The sequence below is a fragment of the Propithecus coquereli genome, unplaced genomic scaffold, assembly GCF_000956105.1.
Source record: "Propithecus coquereli isolate 6110/MARCELLA unplaced genomic scaffold, Pcoq_1.0 Scaffold802, whole genome shotgun sequence".
NCBI classification, from domain to species: domain Eukaryota; kingdom Metazoa; phylum Chordata; class Mammalia; order Primates; family Indriidae; genus Propithecus; species Propithecus coquereli.
The window spans coordinates 697,367-714,979 of NW_012154197.1; the positions used below are offsets into that span (position 1 = coordinate 697,367).

Genomic DNA, 17,613 nt, shown 5'->3' on the forward strand with positions numbered 1-17,613 from the left:
GGCCTGCTCCCAGGCCAGGCCAGGGTGGCTGCGCCCCAGGCTCCCTCCCAATATCCCGCCCCTCCGCAGCCCCTCTCTTTATACGCTGAGAACCAGCAAGGGCAGGGCCTTCTGGGGGCAGCAGGCCCAGCACCCTCCTTGTCATACCTCTGTGCAGAGCCACTCTATGACTCACTCTATCACCACCATATGACGAGGGCAGGTGTTTCCAGTGAGCAATCCAGGCAGAGAGCAGCAGCTAGCCAGGTACCAAGTTATGACTCTTCGAGAAATTACAAGCCATTCCCTAGGCTGAGTATAAAGTACAGGGGCAGGAGTGGGGTGATAAGGCCAGACTTGGAAGCGGAGCCGCGGCCCATGAAGGACTGTCTGCCACAGTGGGGAGTGAGGAGTCTGCATCTTGTCCCGCAGCAGTGGGAAGTCAGGGAGGGGCTTTAGGCAGAGGAGTGGATGATCCAATTTCCAATTAAGAAAGATTCCCCAGCTGCCGTGAGGAAGGGTCAACGGGAACAAGAGAGGAGGCAGGGACATGGGTTAGGAGACTGTCCCGCGGTCAAAGGCAGAGGGCTTGGCGGGGCCTGAGGAAGGGGTCGGTGAGGAGGCGAGGACGTGCTGCAGGGGTGGCCTCGTGGGAGGGGGGTCGGCTGTGAGGGTCGGAGGGAGGGCTCAGGGTCGACTCCAGGTCCCTGCTGGGTCACACGGTTGGGTGCTGGTGCCTTCACTGAGAAGGGAACATAAGAGGAGGGGTTGGGTTGTTTGGAGAGAGATAATGAAATCAGGTTGAATTCCAAGATGTCTGTGAGCCCTCCAGTGTGTCCCAGCACCTAGCACAGTGCCTAGCCGTCGGGAGCCCTCAATTCCACAGGAAGCTGTGGATTGAATGAATGAATGAATGAATGAGGTCCCCTAGCCTCGGTAGCCTCGCAATTTCAGGGAGATGCTTTCTGAGTCCTGCTTCCTTCCTCTCCCACTGAGGCCCAGCTGCTGGTGTCTCAGCCAGGACTGCTTTGCCAAAGAATTGCTTTGGCACCTGGAGCTCTCTGTGTGCAGAAGCACCAATTATGGCTCCTAAATCCCCAGGTATGGGTGGCTTGGCCCCTCCATCCTTCCTAACGTCCCTCTTCCCTGGGGAGGCTCTACTCTCACAGATGTCCACGATACCTGGCCCCCAGCCACAGCCCCACACAGGCTACAAAGGCTTCCTGTCTGAGCAGACTCACACCGCTCCCAGGGGCACCCCTAAAGGGTGCTGCAGGGTGCCAGGTGCCAGATGGTGCTTGTTTCTCTGCCCAAAGATGCCTCATGGATCTCTGCAGTGATTGAGGCCCTGCCTCGCCTTGTCCCCAAGCCCCCGTGAGAGTCCCTGCTGTGCTCACACGGACCTGCCGAGAGGCCTGGCCTGAGCTGGGCAGGAACAAGGCCTGGCTGGGAACCCAAGCCAGGGTAGGGGTGGAATGTGGCCACGGCCTTGACAGAGTTGGGGTGGGACTGGGGGAGGCAGCAAGAGGACAGGCTGTACTGTCCTAAAGAAGCTGAAGCAAGGCCATGAGGCTGAGACCCAGGAATGGAACAGCCAGGAGGATCAGGAGGGTCGGGAGGGCTGCTTCCTGGGGAGCTGTGGCTGGGTGCCTGCCCCACAGGCACCTGGCCCCTGGGCCCCAGAAGCTGGCTGCACAGTGGACTCTCCCAGGGACCCACACAGCCCAGGTGGGGAAGGCCCAATCCCTGGACTCCAGGACACCCGGGGCAGTGTTGGTTGGGGTGGGGGTGGGAGGGAAGGCTGAGATCTCCTGGGATGGTTCCGGGTAAGTCCTGCCCTCAGACTCTGCAGGACCCTCCATCACACATCCTAGAGCCAGCGGGGTATGTTTCGTCCCCTGCCCTCCCCTCCTGCCTTGTCCCCTTGGTTTCTGTTTACACCTGGCCTTACTTGTTAGACTGAGTTCCCAGAGGGCAGGGAGTCTTGCCCACCATGGGTGCCAAGGAAGGATTTTCAATAAAATGAAGTACAAGGACTGGGTGGGTTCACAAACGGAGATAGAGGCAGGCCTCCGTTTCCCATCTTTGCTTGAAGCCAGCCAGGCATCATCAAGAGTCTGAGGCACAGGGTGGGGTGGAGAAGGAAAGAGAGTGGGAGAGCAAGACTAGATGGGTGGGAGGGCTCCCTGCTGGGTGGGAGGGGACAGAAGAAGGGATAGAATGAGGGGGGCCCTCACCGGAAAGAAATCTCAGCCCTCCATGATTTCCAGGTCCTCATCTTCTCTGACAAGATTCACTTCCTGCTCACAGACACCGCCTGGGCACATGTGATCACAAACCCATGGGTGCAGCACACACATGCACACACAGACACATGCCAGCCCTCAGATTCCCCCAAGCGTGGGGTCCACCTCCAGCTGACCCGTCCCCTGACCACAGAACCCAGACTCTCTGGGCCCTGGGTGCCCTCTCCTTCCTGTGACAGCTCCCATGCCCGATGCTGGCCCGGGGCCCCAGATGAGATGCCCAAAAGGCAGAGGGAAGAGCGGGGGCCATACCCCAAGGCTAGGGGCAAACAAGGGAGGAAGCCAGGAAGCAGGAGTCTCTGGCTAAGCTCAGGGCACCTGTCGACACAGGCGCTGCCATGGCCCAGTTGGGTGTTGAGTGGGTGGTGGCCCAGGAGGCCTCCCCGCCCACCAGAGTCCAAAGAGCACAGGCGTGGCTGCCCCCATCGCCTCATCACACAGTCCACCTGCATGCTGGAGGAGCTCTGCCTGCAGCTGCCAGCAGAGCAGCCGCTGTCCTTCCGCCACCAGCAGCAGACCACCCGTACAGTCCCAGGGGCACCAGTCACCAGGCCTCACTGGCACTCAGGTAAGGTCCTGGGACCCAGGGAAGATCAGGCTCAGCCACAGGGGATCCCAGGGCGGGTGCAGGCGACTCAGTGGCTTCCCAGGCCAAGGCCTCCAGCCTACTCCCAGACGCAGCCAGGAGGATCAACCCCAAGGAGGGGCTTGGGGCTCAGCAGCTGGCCAGCTAGGAAGCAGAGCAAGGAAGTCCAGGCTCCAGAAGCATCTCTGGGATGTTCCCCCAGTGTCTGTGCTGTAGATCCCTCTTCCCTGCTCCAAAGCCCTACATTTAGGGAATAAAGGGAGCACCGGGCTGCACAGCTCTCCTACTCCCCCAGGGGAAAGGTAGGCCAAAGCCAGCCCCTCTTCCTTTCCTGGGGTCTGGAACTTGAGCAGCAGCTATTTCCTCACCTCAGCCTGCCCACCGGGACCCACAGGGACCACCCTGGTGTGGGGGGAGCGAGGAGTGGGGCTGACCAGGGCAGAGCTCACTTTCTCTTCCGCATCTAGAAGCAGGAAGTGTCACAGCCTTGGGGGAGGCTGAAGGAGAGGGAGTGGGCTTCTAGCTCCCTTTGTCCTTGGAGGGGAAAGGGGTCCTCCCGAACAAGGAAAACAAATCCAGCCACCCCTCCACATTCCTTAATTGTTCACCGGCAATTCATTTCCCCATCACTGAGTCATCTCGTGGAATCCTCTGTGATTTTCCTAACAGTCCTGATAAACAAGGGTGTGGGCTGCTCTCTCACACTTACCCCAGATGCCCAGGGTTCCTGTACAGCTCAGGTGCGCCATGTGCGTAGGCGGACACCCACAGAACTGACACCCCACGCCTCATCCACACCTCGTTTGGGTAACACGCACGCCTGACCCACCCGCGTGCACGCGCCCCACACTCAGTTCCCTCCATGCAGCCTTTCTGTGTCCACACCCGCTCTGTGCCTGTTCACAGCCCCGTGACAGAGGCACGTTCGTAAACAATGAAAACAGGAAGTTTGTAGCCAGACAGATCTAGGTTTACTCTCTATCAAATATTCATTTGTCACCTCGGAGCTGTTACTCTCTGGGCCTCAGAGTCCGCCTACAGTACCATGCAGCACCCGCCCCGAGAGGCGGTGAGGACGATCAGATGAGCTGACGTCGGTGAAGCCCTTAGAACAGCGACTGGCGCACAGCACCAAGGGCAAGGGGGCGGCAGTGAACATTAATGGTACAACGCTCCTGAGGGGCTTGGCACCAAGCTCACGGCACTATGGCGGCTGGTGTGCCCGCTGCGCTATTAGAGAGGAATGGGCAAGGTTCAGCGCGGCATGGAGAGGGCACCCCGGGCAAGGCGGGTGGGGAGGTCAAGGAGGGCTTCACCGAGAAGGTGACCCTTGAGCTGGAAGTTAAAGGGTTGCGGCGGCGTGGGCGGAAACCCGGGCAGAGATACAGAGTCTGAAAAGCAAAGAGACAGGAGATGCGGTCAGACACTCAGGGAAGCACAGATCACTGGCAGATCCTACAGAGCCCACTGCGGGCACGCTCGCATGTGTGGACCCGGCCTCCTGACAGCGCCGCGGCCCAAGAACCAACATCAGCATCCTCCCAGTTTGCACGACTGAAGCAGGGTTGGCAAGAAGGCCTGCTGTGGTGGGGAAGGCTGCGGACCCTCTGCCTTCCATACAGAAGCTGGGTGCAGCCCACTCACCTGGCCCCGGACAGGATCTGCCCCGGGTCCTTGTCCATTCAGGGTTCCTGGACCCCCTGGCATGAGCTTTATTGGCAAAATCAAGGGAGGCCTGGAGCCTGCCCTGGGGCCAGCCATGCTGTGGCCTCCTGGCATTCCTTCCCTCAGCCTGGGGCCTCCAGGCCCAGCCAAGACAGAGGTCTCCTCAGCGGGGGCACTGGAAGGAGACACTCCGGAAAGGCCCCCGGAGCCAAGGCTGTGGGTCTGGTCCCAGAGGCCCCAGGTCAGAGCCCCGCTGTGCCTGCTGCCACCGTCCCCAGCTCTGATGGCTGTGTCTCTGGTCAACTTTGGGTTCCAGGAAGCCGTCCTCAGCAGAATCAACATGTCTCGGCCCAGCAGCAGAGCCATTTACTGTAAGCGCTCCCCCAGGCCCTGTCCCCTGCCCTCCCACTGAGCTCCCTGCTCCCCCATCTTCCGCTCTTTCCTGCCTCACACCGACTGCCTCCTGCAGCGGCCCAAGTCTCATCGCACTCTTCTACCCACCTCCTGTCCCCCACTTTGTACACCCACAGTGCACCGGAAGGAGTACTCCCAGAACCTCACCTCAGAGCCCACCCTCCTGCAGCACAGGGTGGAGGTGAGTACCTCTGGAGCCCCAACTCCAGGCAGTGTCCAGCTAAACCCAGGTGTTTCCATGTGCCCTCCCCCTGCTGAAACAGAGACACCTCACACAAGTCCCTGCCACGGAGGCCAACAGCCTGACCCAGCCAGAGCCTGTGGACTCAGATCCAACAAGCCTGACGGAGCGTTTGCTATGGCCTGGGGAGGAGGAGCGGCAGTCAGGGGTGGGACGGCAGACCTGGCTGGAGGTTGAGGGGCGGATGTCCTGTCCCCAGACAGGAAGAAGTAACAGAGGGATGGGCCAGCAGGCACCCACAACTACCCACCCATCCCCGCCTGTCTCCCCACACACCTCCTGCCACACTAGTCCCCAGGGAACTGCTCTTTGCCCAGGACAGCGCATGGCGGGAGGAAGAAACGTGTGGGTTCCGTAGGCCCTGTGAGGACTTGAGAGGGCCACTGTCAGAGAGGGGCACTGTCTGGGCCTGAGCTCCCAGGGTTGGCACGAGCCACTTGGAGGCAGGAATGTAGTCTCTGGCCCTGCCTGGGAGGATGAAGCAAGCCCTGCAAGATCTAGTTGCCTGAAGGACTGTCAAGGCCAAGGTGAAAGCAAAGCACAGGCTACAAGGGTGTGGCTGGGAAAGAGCAAGCCCCAGGTCAGGCTGAAGCTCTGGGGTAGAAGCGCCCACCGCAGCATCAGATCCTAGGGCTCTAATGGAGAAGAAGGGGGCCTGGGGCGATGGTCTGGAGGTCCCACAGGGCAGTGGAGGCAGGGCTCTTTCAGCCAGCTGGGGAGAGGCCAGAAGTACTGGGTTCCATTGTGGGGTGGAGGCTGGGAAGTGGCTTCATCTGGGCCCAGCAGGCAAGAGCGAGAGGAGACATGTTCCAGATGACAGGCATTTGCTCATGGCGCCAGGGTCCCCTGAACATGCTGGCAGTGTGAGCACAAGGAGAGGACCTGGCACCTGGGCAGAGAGCAGGGGTGTGGGATCAAGGGCAGGAGGCAGACTGCATCTCTCTCCAACAAGAAACCGGGGTGGAGGGCGACCTGTGAAGGCAGCATTTGGCTGGGAGAAGGGAGGGGCCTCCTACGGGATCACAGCAAAAACCCACCAAATGGGCAGACTAGCAGTGGGCAAGGACGTGAGTAAACACTGAGATCACCATGGATCTCTCTGGGCAGGGAGAAGGTAGGGCTTGATCTCGAAAATGGGAGAAGGGGTCAGTGAGGAGGCAGATGGGGCTGGGACTGTGAGTTCCCAAAGGGAGAAAAGAAAGCCAGGGACAGAATCTGAGCATCCTATATCCCACCCAGAGTTCACATATTGTTGGGTGATTGGAACCCACATCCATCACCACCCAGCTGCCTCACCTGGCCTGGACTGTTAAAGGCCATGACCATCGTTCCTGCGGAGTCCTAAAACTCCTCACACAGCCCCTCAGACCCAGCCTTGGAGGCCCCATCCCCAGCCTGGCTGCTTCCACACGGGCCCTCACGCTGGCCCTTGAAGGTTGTGTCATCTGGAGCCAGGCACTGCCTCCCCCGAGGGGCCAAAGTTACATCTTCCTCCTCTGCTGCCTTTCCCACCACACCTGTGACCCCCCCCAAACCTTCTCCCAGTCCTGGCCTCCTCCTGTCCCCTTAGCACTTGATGACGTGTAAGCTGGGGACTCAGAGAGTGCGCGAGCCCAAGGACGCCCTGCAGAAGCTGCAGGAGATGGACGCGCAGGGCCGGGTGTGGAGCCAAGACTTGATCCTGCAGGTCAGAAATGGCTGGCTGCAGCTGCTGGACATCGAGACCAAGGTCAGCCCCCCACCAAACCCAGCGAGGGGCCACAGGTCACCCAGGCTCTTGAACTCCACCCCTCCATGCCCCAAATGGCAGCCACCCCTCCCCATATACGACAGACACCCAGGCCTGGGAGTAGACGGGGATGGAGGCTGGGGACAGAGGCACAAGGGTCAGGGTACATGACATCCCAGCTCCAGGGCCACCAAAGGGCTAGGGCGACCTGGTGAGGAGCTCCCAGGAGCCAAGCCTGGCTCTCAGTGGCCTCACAGTTGATCCTCTTCCTGGCCCAGGAGGAGCTGGACTCTTTCCGCCTGGACAGCATCCAGGCCATGGACGTAGCGCTCAACACCTGCTCCTACAACTCCATCCTGTCCATCACCGTGCAGGAGTTGGGCCTGCCGGGCGCCAGTACTCTGCTCTTCCAGTGCCAGGAAATGGGGGTTAGTAGCCAGGGAGATTTTAATGACCATAACATCTCCCCCCAGCGCTCGCGCGCACGCGCGCGGACACACACACACACACACACACACACACACACAGCCTGCCTGACTGCTGCTTCCTCCAGGCAGAGCGGCTGAGGACCAGCCTGCAGAAGGCCCTGGAGGAGCAGCAGGAGCAAAGGTAGGCAGCCTCTGCCCAGCCCACCTGTGAGGCCTCACCACTCAGACCCTGGGGGGCCAGACCCTGACCCTACATCTTGGGGAGCCCAGGAGCCTATGGCCCAACCAACCTGAGCCCCGAACTGAGGCGGGACCAGGACAGAGATGTGAATGGCCCAGGGGCACTAGAGACTGTCCCTGGAGACTGATATAGGGCCCAAGAGGGCCCAGAGGGTAGGCAGATGAGGCAGGGTGGAGTCAGGGGAGGGTCTAGATAAAGACCAGGGAGCAGGCGGAGGGTACCTGGAGAGGGGTGGGGGTGCCCCTGAGTCCTGGGGCGGAGGTGTAGGCAGGGTCTCTGTCCCAAGAACCTTGTCAAAGATGTGTCCCCTACCATGTCCTCAGCACACCTCAATTTAGAGCCCTTCACCCAGGCCAGGACAGATGGAGGGGGCCTCCTCTGGAAAGGTCACTCCCTGTAGAGCGAGCACCCACTCTGGAGCGAGGGCTCCCTCCAGAGCAGCCCGACCGGATGACCTCAGAGCACAGTAAGTCTAGGGCATGGGGGCCGGTGGAGGAAAAGGTTTAGATCAAAAGTCAAAGAAACTCTAGATCCATGGTCCCCTTACATTGCAGGCCTCCCCTCAATCCCGAGGCCCCTGCCACGCCACCCTAGCACCCAAGAACCAAGCACCTTCACTCTGCCTCCTGCAAGGCGGTCCCCATCCCCCGAGGACCCCCAGAGGGATGAGGTAACTGCAGACGGTCTTGGGCTTGCTGAGGCTTTCTGGGCCTGGAAGAAGGGAGGACACCAACCTTTCCTCTCCTCCTAGGAGGCCAAAGTCCCAGGATGGCCAGGGCAGGCTCCAGGCTGAGGAGGGACAGGGAGCCTGGGTTAGACCCCAGGCTGGGCCTGTGGTGGGGAGGGGCGTAGTGGGCAGAGTTGGGAGTTCCAGGGTGGGCATAACACCCACTCAAGGCCATGGTTGTGTCGGGCCCAGGAGGTGCTGAACCATGTCCTAAGGGACATCGAGCAGTTCATGGGAAAGCTGAAGGAGGCCCAGGCAAAGACCAGCCATAAGAAGAAGAGGAGACTTGGGAAAAAAAACAAGAATAAGGAGGGTGAGTGCTGAGAGCCTGGGAGAGAACTGGGGGTGTCTTGGGTGACCTGTGACCCACCACCTTTGCCCCTTCTCCCACAGGGCCAACGGAAGCACAGTACATCGACTGCTTCCAGAAGATCAAGTACAGCTTCAACCTCCTGGTATGTGGCTCCCCACAAGTTCCCCAGCCCTGCCACCCCCACCCCCACCCAACAAGCCTCTGCTCTCTGCACTCAGGCCATCCCAAGCCTTTCTCTTTTCCACCTACCCCCTGGAACCTCCCCTGCCCTCTTGGGACTTTCGGGGAGTACCAGGCTCCTGACCAAGGCATAAAATAGTTATGGGGGCTGGTGAAAGGGTGGGCTGAAGGGTGGTAACAGGCGTTGCCTTGCTCCCCAGGGTAGGCTGGCCATCAGGATGCAGGAGACAAGTGCCCCTGATGTCGTGCACATCCTCTTCCAAACTCTGGACTCCGTGAGTTGGGGGAGGACAGGGTGGTGAAAAGGGACAGGCTGAAGTCAAGGAGGAGCAGAGGGAGGAAGGAGGTGGTGGAGGGGGATGGGGGAGCAGGGCCAGGGAGGAAGGCAGGGAGCAGAGGGAGACTGTGGGGCCTGACTCTTGCTCACCCCAACAAACCTTCCTCTTTGGCCCCAAAATGCCATGCCTGGAATGCACAGCACCCCTCAGCAGACTAGGTGGCCTGGGGTCAAAGCCAAGACCACCAGGGCTCCAAGGGAGATGGAAGGAACAGGCCCAGGGTGCACATGGCCACTTTCAGGAGGCAAAAGGGGGCAGCCAGGGACCCTGGGCCCTTTCCCATCCCCACTTGGCCCTGAGGGAGCCTGGGCTTCCTGACACCTTCCATCCTCCCCCAGATCCTGGCCGAGTGCCCCAAGGATCTAGCGGCCCAAGTGATCTCACCCCTCCTCACCTCCAAAGCCATCAACCTGCTGCACTCCTGTCTAAGCCCACATGAGAGCAGCCTCTGGAAGGGGCTGGGCCCGGCCTGGACTACCAGCTGGTGAGTGAAGACAAGTCCTGAACTGAATTGGGGGTGAGGGGCCCGAGGCATAGAGCAGGACATCAGAAGTGGCCAATCTCTACACTGTCACGAACCAAAAATCTTTCAAAACAATTTGAGGGCCAGGCACGGTGGGTCGTGTCCATAATCCCAGCACTTTGGAAAGCCAAGGCAGGAGGATCACTTGAGGCCAAGAGTTCAGGACCAGCCTGGGCAACATAGCAAGACATCATCTCTAAAAAAAATTTTTTTTTAATTAGCTAGGCGTGGTGGAGCATGCCTATAGTCCCTTCTACTGAGACAGGAAGATCGCTTGAGCCCAGGAGTTCAAGGTTACAGTGAGCTATGATTGCACCACTGTGCTACAACCTGGGCAACAGAGCAAGACCCTGTCTCTAAAAAAAAAAAAAAAAAAAAAAAAAACTAGGAGGGAGGAGCCTCTACACGAAGTTCCCAACTTTTTATTAGGCTAAGTGCAAAAAGTTTATTAAAAAAACCCAAAAAGCCTACAGGTTACCATCGCCCACTACCGAAGGAAACACATTATCTCAGAAAAAAGAACAATTCTTCCCAAGAAAGGAGAAATGGCAACCTTCTACTGAAATAATTTCTCATTTTTGTCAAGGACAAATGAAAACTTTTTCTCAATCCAGCCCAGAATTTAAGGATTACTGACGTAAGAGATGACGCAAATGTAATCTCAATAAGACTTGGCCACCAACTGGCCAGGGTTTGAGAGACAAAGATAATCCACGGTGGTGAGACAGGCAGCTGGACGGTGGCCAGACCAATGGGAGCCCTAGGGGAGGGGATGCAGGGGACCAGCTTAGGCAGGCTGAGCTGAGGCGTCCATGGAACATTCCAGAGAGACCAGGCCCCCCAGCTGGAAGGGCCGACCTGGCCATGTGGTACAACAGGGAGCACAGAAGTGATGGCTGGAGGCACAGCGGACAGGGAGCGCTCCAGTGGGGGCCCCAGAAACTCTTTAACAAGCTCTGTTTGCTCTATTCCATGACAGAAGAAGGTGGGGCCTTGGGAAACTTCTACATGCAGGTGGCAGAAGGAAAAGGGTTAAGGCAGCAAAGAGAAATTCCAGAGAATTAAAGGAGAACCTAAAGAGCAGAGGGGTGAACACCAAGAGAGAAGAGGCTTTCAGAAAGACAGACATGTCAACAGGGAAATAAGCTAGTTTTTCTAGTGAGTCTTTCACCTAATGATCAGTTCTTTTCAATTCAGCCCCATTTAAAGGGATTTTATTTGTCCAGTTTGTCTAAAGACATGAATTATAGTTCAAAACAATCCATTTTTTATTGTGGTAGAATATACATAACATAAAATTTACCGTTTTAACCATCTTAAGTGTATAATTCAGTGGCAGTAAGTATTGGGCAACCAATGCCATTTTTACAGTATTTCCAGAACTTTTTCATAGTGCTAAACAGAAACTTAGTACCCATTAAACAATAATTCTCCATTTCCCCCTTTCCCCAACCTCTGGTAACCTTTATTCTACTTTCTGTCTCTTTGAATTTGCCTGTTCTACGTACCTCATATAAGCGAAGTCATACAATATTTGTCCCTTTGTGTCTGGCTTGATTCATTTAGCGTAACATCCTCAAGGTCCATCCATGTTGTAGCATCTATCAGAATTCCCCTCCTTTTCATGGCTGAATAATAGTTCATTGTTGTGGATATGACACATTTTATTATCCATTCATCTGTCGATTTACACTGGGTTGTTTATACCCAAAACGACCTATTTTTATGTGTTTTCTTGGTTCAATCACTGAAACGAAACCATTTATGGATTCTGGATCTCCCATCTCATAACAGTGTCTGGTTGCCCAGAGCACTGGGGACTAACAGCACCTGCACAAGCCAGTCCCGTAGCTCCCTGGCTCTCACGGATACGCTGGGCTCACTTGATCTGTGGGAATAGCCTTGGCATCTGTCTAGCACTAGCAAGAGAGGAAAACAGAGGCTCTACAATGGACTCAAACAAGAGGGCCTCAAACACTTTCATTCAGACACTTCAACATAGAGTGACCATGTTGAATATACCATTTTGTGATTCAAAACCCAGCCATATTTCAAGAAGTTGAGGACTTAGCAAAACAGATTGGCAGTTATAATTTTTTTTTAAAATATCCACAAAGATGCAAACAGCTCCAGCATTCATAAAATGATGTACATTTGATACTTATTTTAAATATAATATTAAGTCAGATGTGCCTTTAGATGTTTTTTTTTTTTTTTTTTGAGACAGAGTCTCACTTTGTTGCCCGGGCTAGAGTGAGTGCTGTGGCGTCAGCCTAGCTCACAGCAACCTCAGACTCCTGGGCTCAAGCAATCCTCCTGCCTTAGCCTCCCGAGTAGGTGGGACTACAGGCATGCGCCACCATGCCCGGCTAATTTTTTTTCTATATATTTTTAGCTGTCCAATTAATTTCTTTCTATTTTTGGTAGAGACGGGGTGTCGCTCTTGATCAGGCTGGTCTCGAACTCCTGAGCTCAAACAATCCGCCCGCCTCGGCCTCCCAGAGTGCTAGGATTACAGGCGTGAGCCACCGCACCCGGCCTAGATGTTTTTTAGTTTCTTAACATAACCATTAATGAATTAATGAATGAAATGAAAGACAGAAACACAGAAAAAAGAATAACTTAAGAGATGTAAAAACCCTAGAAAGAGTTGAATTTCAGGCACATTATATCTAGGTGACTTGATTTTAGGCTAATTGACCCAAAGCTGTAGCTGTTGTGGTATCCAGACGAATAGAGACTATGCAAGGCCCCTGGATTTGACAGTCAGGATTTTAAATGGACTCGTTTCAATAACGTAATGGCAGAGGTAGAAATCAGGTTGTAGGAATCATGAAAGAACCAGAAGTGAGAAAATGAAGGCAGGGAATAGAGGCACATTTGCAAGAAATTTGGTAAAAAGAAGGTAATAAAATAGCAGCTTAAAAGGAATAGGAGCAAGGTCAAGGGATGGCTTGAGCACGTTTCTAAGACAGAGAAGGAATCAATTAAAAAGATTTGGAAGAGGGATCGTTTATTTTTTCCCATTGAATAAACACTTATTAGGTGCCTCCTATGTACCAGCCACTGTACTAGGGCTACAGTCCTCAGGAGATCAATATAGTAAGAAACAAAGATATCATAAGAATCATGAGCTACATAGTGTGAGAGCAGCAATAATCCAGGGACGGACCAAGTCCAGCTGAAGTATTCACCTCTTCCTTAGTGAAGCAGGGAGGGGAACTTCCTAAGGAGGTGAATGGGCACTGCCTGAGTGGGCGAGTGGAAAATATTCCTAGCAGAGCAAGCCTGGAGGCCACAAACAGCACAGCCCTTCCAGGAGCCGCGCAATGGGCAAGGCAGGAGGCTGAGAGGCAAGTCCCCGCCCCATCCTGCAGTCAACCAGAGCAGCTCTTCCGTGATCTATTTCACAAGGTGAAACTATTTAGCTAGAAAGAAAGACATCTGCTGCTGGCAAACTAAACACGGTTAGAAAAATACCGCACGAGACCCCAAGGAGTACTCCAGCCCTAATGCCCTGTGATTCTACAGCTTTAATTCAAACCCCCAGTCAGTGCACTAAAGTGCCCACCATGTTCTCGTGGAGGTGATGTATCTTCACTTCACGGGTGGAAGTGGGGCTGGCACACAGATACCTGCCCCATGGGATTTGTTGAATGGGGCAGGTATTGCTCCTTTTGGATGCTGTGGGCTTTTCACCTGCGCACATGGGCCATGTCACCTATTAGCTAGAAGATTCCTGAGGCCAGGCCTTGTCATCTCCTCCCTCTCCACATTCCACAGCCTGCACAGAATAGACACGGACTCAGCTTTGTTTCCTCCTCCCCACCAGGGCCGACTGGACAGGCAATGAGCCCCCGCTCTACCAGCCCACCTTTTCTGATGGCTGGCAGCTTCCAGAGCCCTCCAACCAGGTAAAGGGAGCTTAGCACAGAGCCCTACCCAAAGCCCTGTCCGTCTGTACCATGGTCGCGTGACACCTACATGGGTTTGTGAGGGTACCCGGATCTGGATGTTGACTGTGGCCCAAAAGGAAGCAAGCCACAGCTGGGTGCGAGCAGGCCTGCAGTCTGATGCCCCAGCTCCCTATTCCCAGGCCATGGCCTCCTGCTCTTGCTCACGCTCTGTTCTGTCCTTTACAGGCACCCTTGGGATACCAGGACTCCACTTCCCTCCGGTACGCCCTGTGCTTAGCAAGGACTGCATGGTCCCGGGGAGGGAGGGTCAGAGCTGCTCCTCTGGATCTCTGGATCTCTGCATCTCAGAGACCCTCTGGATCCTTCAGTCAGACATGGACATATACAAGCATAGCCCTGCCCTACCTTGGGTGAAAAAGCATTTGTTTCCCCTCCCAGGCCCCCATCACTTCTTCTCGTGCTGCTACCCATACATGCCTCTGATTTCTCAAGCTCAAGCACAAAGTGCTTAGAGCAAAGCTCAGATGTAGAAAATTCCACCACTGGAAATGTCTTCAGAAATCAGTGACATTTCAGACCCCTCCTGCCAGCAGAAACCCCCACTCCAAGCCCCACCTAACACTGACCTGCCAGCAAATTCTACAGAAACCCAAAAGTTAACACTAGACTGCGGGCAGGAGATATTTGGGCTCTCTGGGCTGGGACATGGGCTCAATTTCTGAGACCCCATTCTCCAGCCATCCTGACTCTGTTTCTTAGAGAGAGAAGTCCCAGGTTAGGAAGCACCACGCCCTTTGCTCAGGAGAAGACACACGACCATGGCCCTCAGCCTGGGGATCCCAGCTTCCGGCCCTCCAGCCCCACACTTGTCAAGCCAGCCCTGAAAATGCAAGTCCTGTACGAGTTTGAAGCTAGAAACCCACAGGAACTGACTGTGGTCCAGGGAGAGGTGCTGGAGGTGAGGCTTGGGCCGGAGGACGTGGTGGTTGGTGGCAGCCACGGGCAGCTGGGGTGGGTGGTCGGGGATGGGGCTGCAGGGTGGTGGTCTGGAGGGCAGGAAGGAAAGTGGCAAAGGGCAGGGGGGAGAAAGCCTTGGGGCAGGGTGCAAAGGCTGGCTGAATAGAGGGGTGACTGAGTGGTGCCTCTTGGCAGGTTCTGGACCAGAGCAAGCGGTGGTGGCTGGTGAAGAACGAGGCAGGACAGAGCGGTTACATTCCCAGCAACATCTTGGAGCCCCTACAGCCCGGGACACCTGGGAGCCAGGGCCAGTCGCCCCCTAGGGTACTGCTCAGCCTAGACTATCCAGAAGCCTTCAGTCCTGAGCTGAGGAGATGGGGGTGGGGAGGATTCGATGGCAAGCAGAGGAGATAGTCCTGTTGGATCTAGACGGTATTATTTCATGTTTACTGTGTGCCAAGTTTATCACGGGGCCGGAGCACAGAACGAGACTGGGTCCCTGCCAGACCAGAAAACCGCAGAGTGAGATGAGTGCTTTGATGGGAACCCAGAGACGGAACCCAGGTGCCAGGGGCTGTTGGTGGCTGTGAGATGAGATGGGCTGTGACTCCTAGCTCCCCCTGATCCTAGGCTTCAATGCTTCGCCTCAGCTCGAGGCCTGAGGAGGTGGCGGCCTGGCTGCAGGCAGAGAACTTCTCCACCGTGTGAGTGCCTGGTACGGGGTGTGGGCGGAGAACCTTTGTAAAGGGCTCAGATGATAACCAAGGAAACCCAGTGATCCAGAACATACAACCTGGCCTACATGGTACATGACAGACCCTGTTCCCGCACTGTCCCTGCTGAGTTAAAAGGACAGAAGTGGGGAGCTTGTCCAAGCCTAAGTTAGAGCATTAAGCGGGAGCCTGCCATGGTGAAGGCAGCGAGGTCAGCAGAGTGAACTCGGGAAGAGCCTTGGCTGCCAGCTCAGCCACCCCTCCCCACCAGAAGATTCTCTTCCAGAACACCTCTCCCTTCAAACCTGGAAGTTCTGAAATTGGTTGCAGCCAATTATTTTACTCCTTCACATTCAGATACCCTATTCATGAATTCTCCTGTAACCCCAACTTCCAAGCCCCTCCTTTACCCAAATACTTGGGCCCGGGTCCTTCCACCCTACCACGGAAGGCTTCTGCCGTTTTTATTCACAGCACGGTGAGGACCCTCGGGTCCTTAACAGGGAGCCAGCTACTTCACATGAGACCCGGGGAGCTACAGATGCTGTGTCCACAGGAGGCCCCACGGGTCCTGACACGGCTGGAGGCTGTCAGAAGGATGCTGGGGGTGAGGACACGCTTGGGTCCTGACTCCCACTGGGAGGGTCTGGTCCTCCCTGGGTGAGAGACAGAGTGTGGGCAGACAAGCCTGCAGGCCCAGCCCTGGGGTGGGACTGAGCGTGGCAGGTGCTGGGCACAGGATATTCCTCCAGGGGCTTACTTCATGCACACAGGCATGCCTTGAGACACCAAGATTATTGGTGGCATGAGCTCTGGGGGGTCCCTCACCTGACACTAGCCTCATTTGAAATCTTTTCTTTCTTCAGATGAGCCCTTAGGCACCGGCTTAGACACCTCCAAAACCAAGGGCCTCTCACATGCAAGATGGCAGATCTGACACCCTTTAGAGCCCGAGAAGTCCTCTTCCAGGTCCCCAGGTTGCAGTAAACCCCACACCCTGGCTCACGCAGCAAAAAGGATGAGCAGACCCAGAGGTTGAAGCAAATGGTGCCCCTTCTGGCTGTGTTGGGAGCCCTGCCCAGTTACTACCTATTTATTTTCTCTCTCTCCTGAGCCTAGGGCACTTCTGCCGAGGCTTGCCCGGAGCCTGTTCAGTCCTTCTCCTTCCCAATAAAAGCATCTTTACACTTGACATTTGCCTCCATCACAGCTTCTTGTGGACCCGATGGGGGCCAAAAGCAGGGAGGCAGGGGGTGCTGGGCATGAAACAGCTGCAATCCTACATCCACCACCAAGCCAGACTGAGTGTGAGTGGGGATTCGCACTGCAACCTGGAGCTGGGAACCAAAATCTGAGAATGGTGGGCCAAGCTCTCCTTACTCTTTCTAAAGAAACTCCAAGATAAGGCTATGCTCACCACCTTATCCTGCGGACATTTCTCCCACTGTATGTCAAGGCACCCAGCACAGCCAAAGGCACGCTTCCTCCACAGCAGCAGAGTGCCAGGCTGGCAGCTGTGGGTGTTGATCCTTTGCACTGGCCGATGACCCAGCACAGCACCAGCAAGCCAGGCAGGTGCCTCAGGCTCTACTTGGTAACCTCCTCTTTTAATACAACTTCTGTTCCTTGCTGTTGGGTGAACTGACCTTGAGTTCCCACCCCGGCTTGTCTTTTTAGTAGCAGAACACAAGGAACATTGGACTGAAAGTTGAAAGTCCACCAACTGGCTGTGTGAACTCTAGCAGGTCATTCCCCTCTCTGGGCTGCTGGTTTTTCAAAGGTTAAGTGAAGGGTTTGGACTGTTAGTGGCTCCTTATATTTTTTAGTATAAGCAGCCTTCTTTAATCTCAAAACTGTCATGGACTCCCCTCTCCACATAACAGTAGCTATACTTTTATTGATTTAGTCTACAAACAAGGCCCCACCTACTTATGGATATGAGCGTTCTTAGTATGTTCCCAGAAGTCTCTCTTAGCTGACTTTGTCCCTGACCCTGACATTGTCTGTGCCCCAGATTGCCCTATTTTTAGTCTGCCTATGTCACGCCCTGAAGTTCTTGGCTACATAAAATCATCTCTCACAGCTGCTAACACGAATAAGGAAGCACAAATTTTCCCTCACAAAAGACAAAAACAGTGAGACTCTTAGGGTCTGACTTGTCAAGGGCAAAAGTAAACTAGAAAAGTTGATTTCTTGGAATAGGGAAAGAGATATTAACCCATTGTCCTCACAGAGCCGAAGGAGCCCTAGAGGCAGGGAGAATCTCCAGGACCAGAAGAAAGTGTTTCAGCCCAGTGTTCCCCAGATTTTCCAAAAAGGTGAGGTGAGGGCCAGATATCCAAATGCAGTGGAACTA

General features: G+C 55.4%; 1 protein-coding gene across 1 annotated transcript; it reads left to right on the forward strand.

Annotated features, from left to right (window-relative positions):
- Positions 1–2,744: 2,744 nt before the first annotated feature.
- EPS8L3 (EPS8-like 3) lies at positions 2,745–16,438 on the forward strand. The gene is made up of 19 exons (XM_012663386.1): positions 2,745–2,853; positions 4,853–4,907; positions 5,067–5,131; positions 6,762–6,920; positions 7,199–7,348; positions 7,474–7,529; positions 7,913–8,055; positions 8,144–8,259; positions 8,509–8,629; positions 8,710–8,771; positions 9,010–9,084; positions 9,486–9,631; positions 13,503–13,584; positions 13,813–13,847; positions 14,347–14,545; positions 14,740–14,868; positions 15,175–15,248; positions 15,732–15,864; positions 16,124–16,438. The coding sequence occupies exons 2-19, from the start codon at positions 4,877–4,879 to the stop codon at positions 16,133–16,135; spliced, it is 1,788 nt and encodes a 595-aa protein (XP_012518840.1). The 5' UTR covers positions 2,745–2,853; positions 4,853–4,876; the 3' UTR covers positions 16,136–16,438.
- Positions 16,439–17,613: the final 1,175 nt, after the last annotated feature.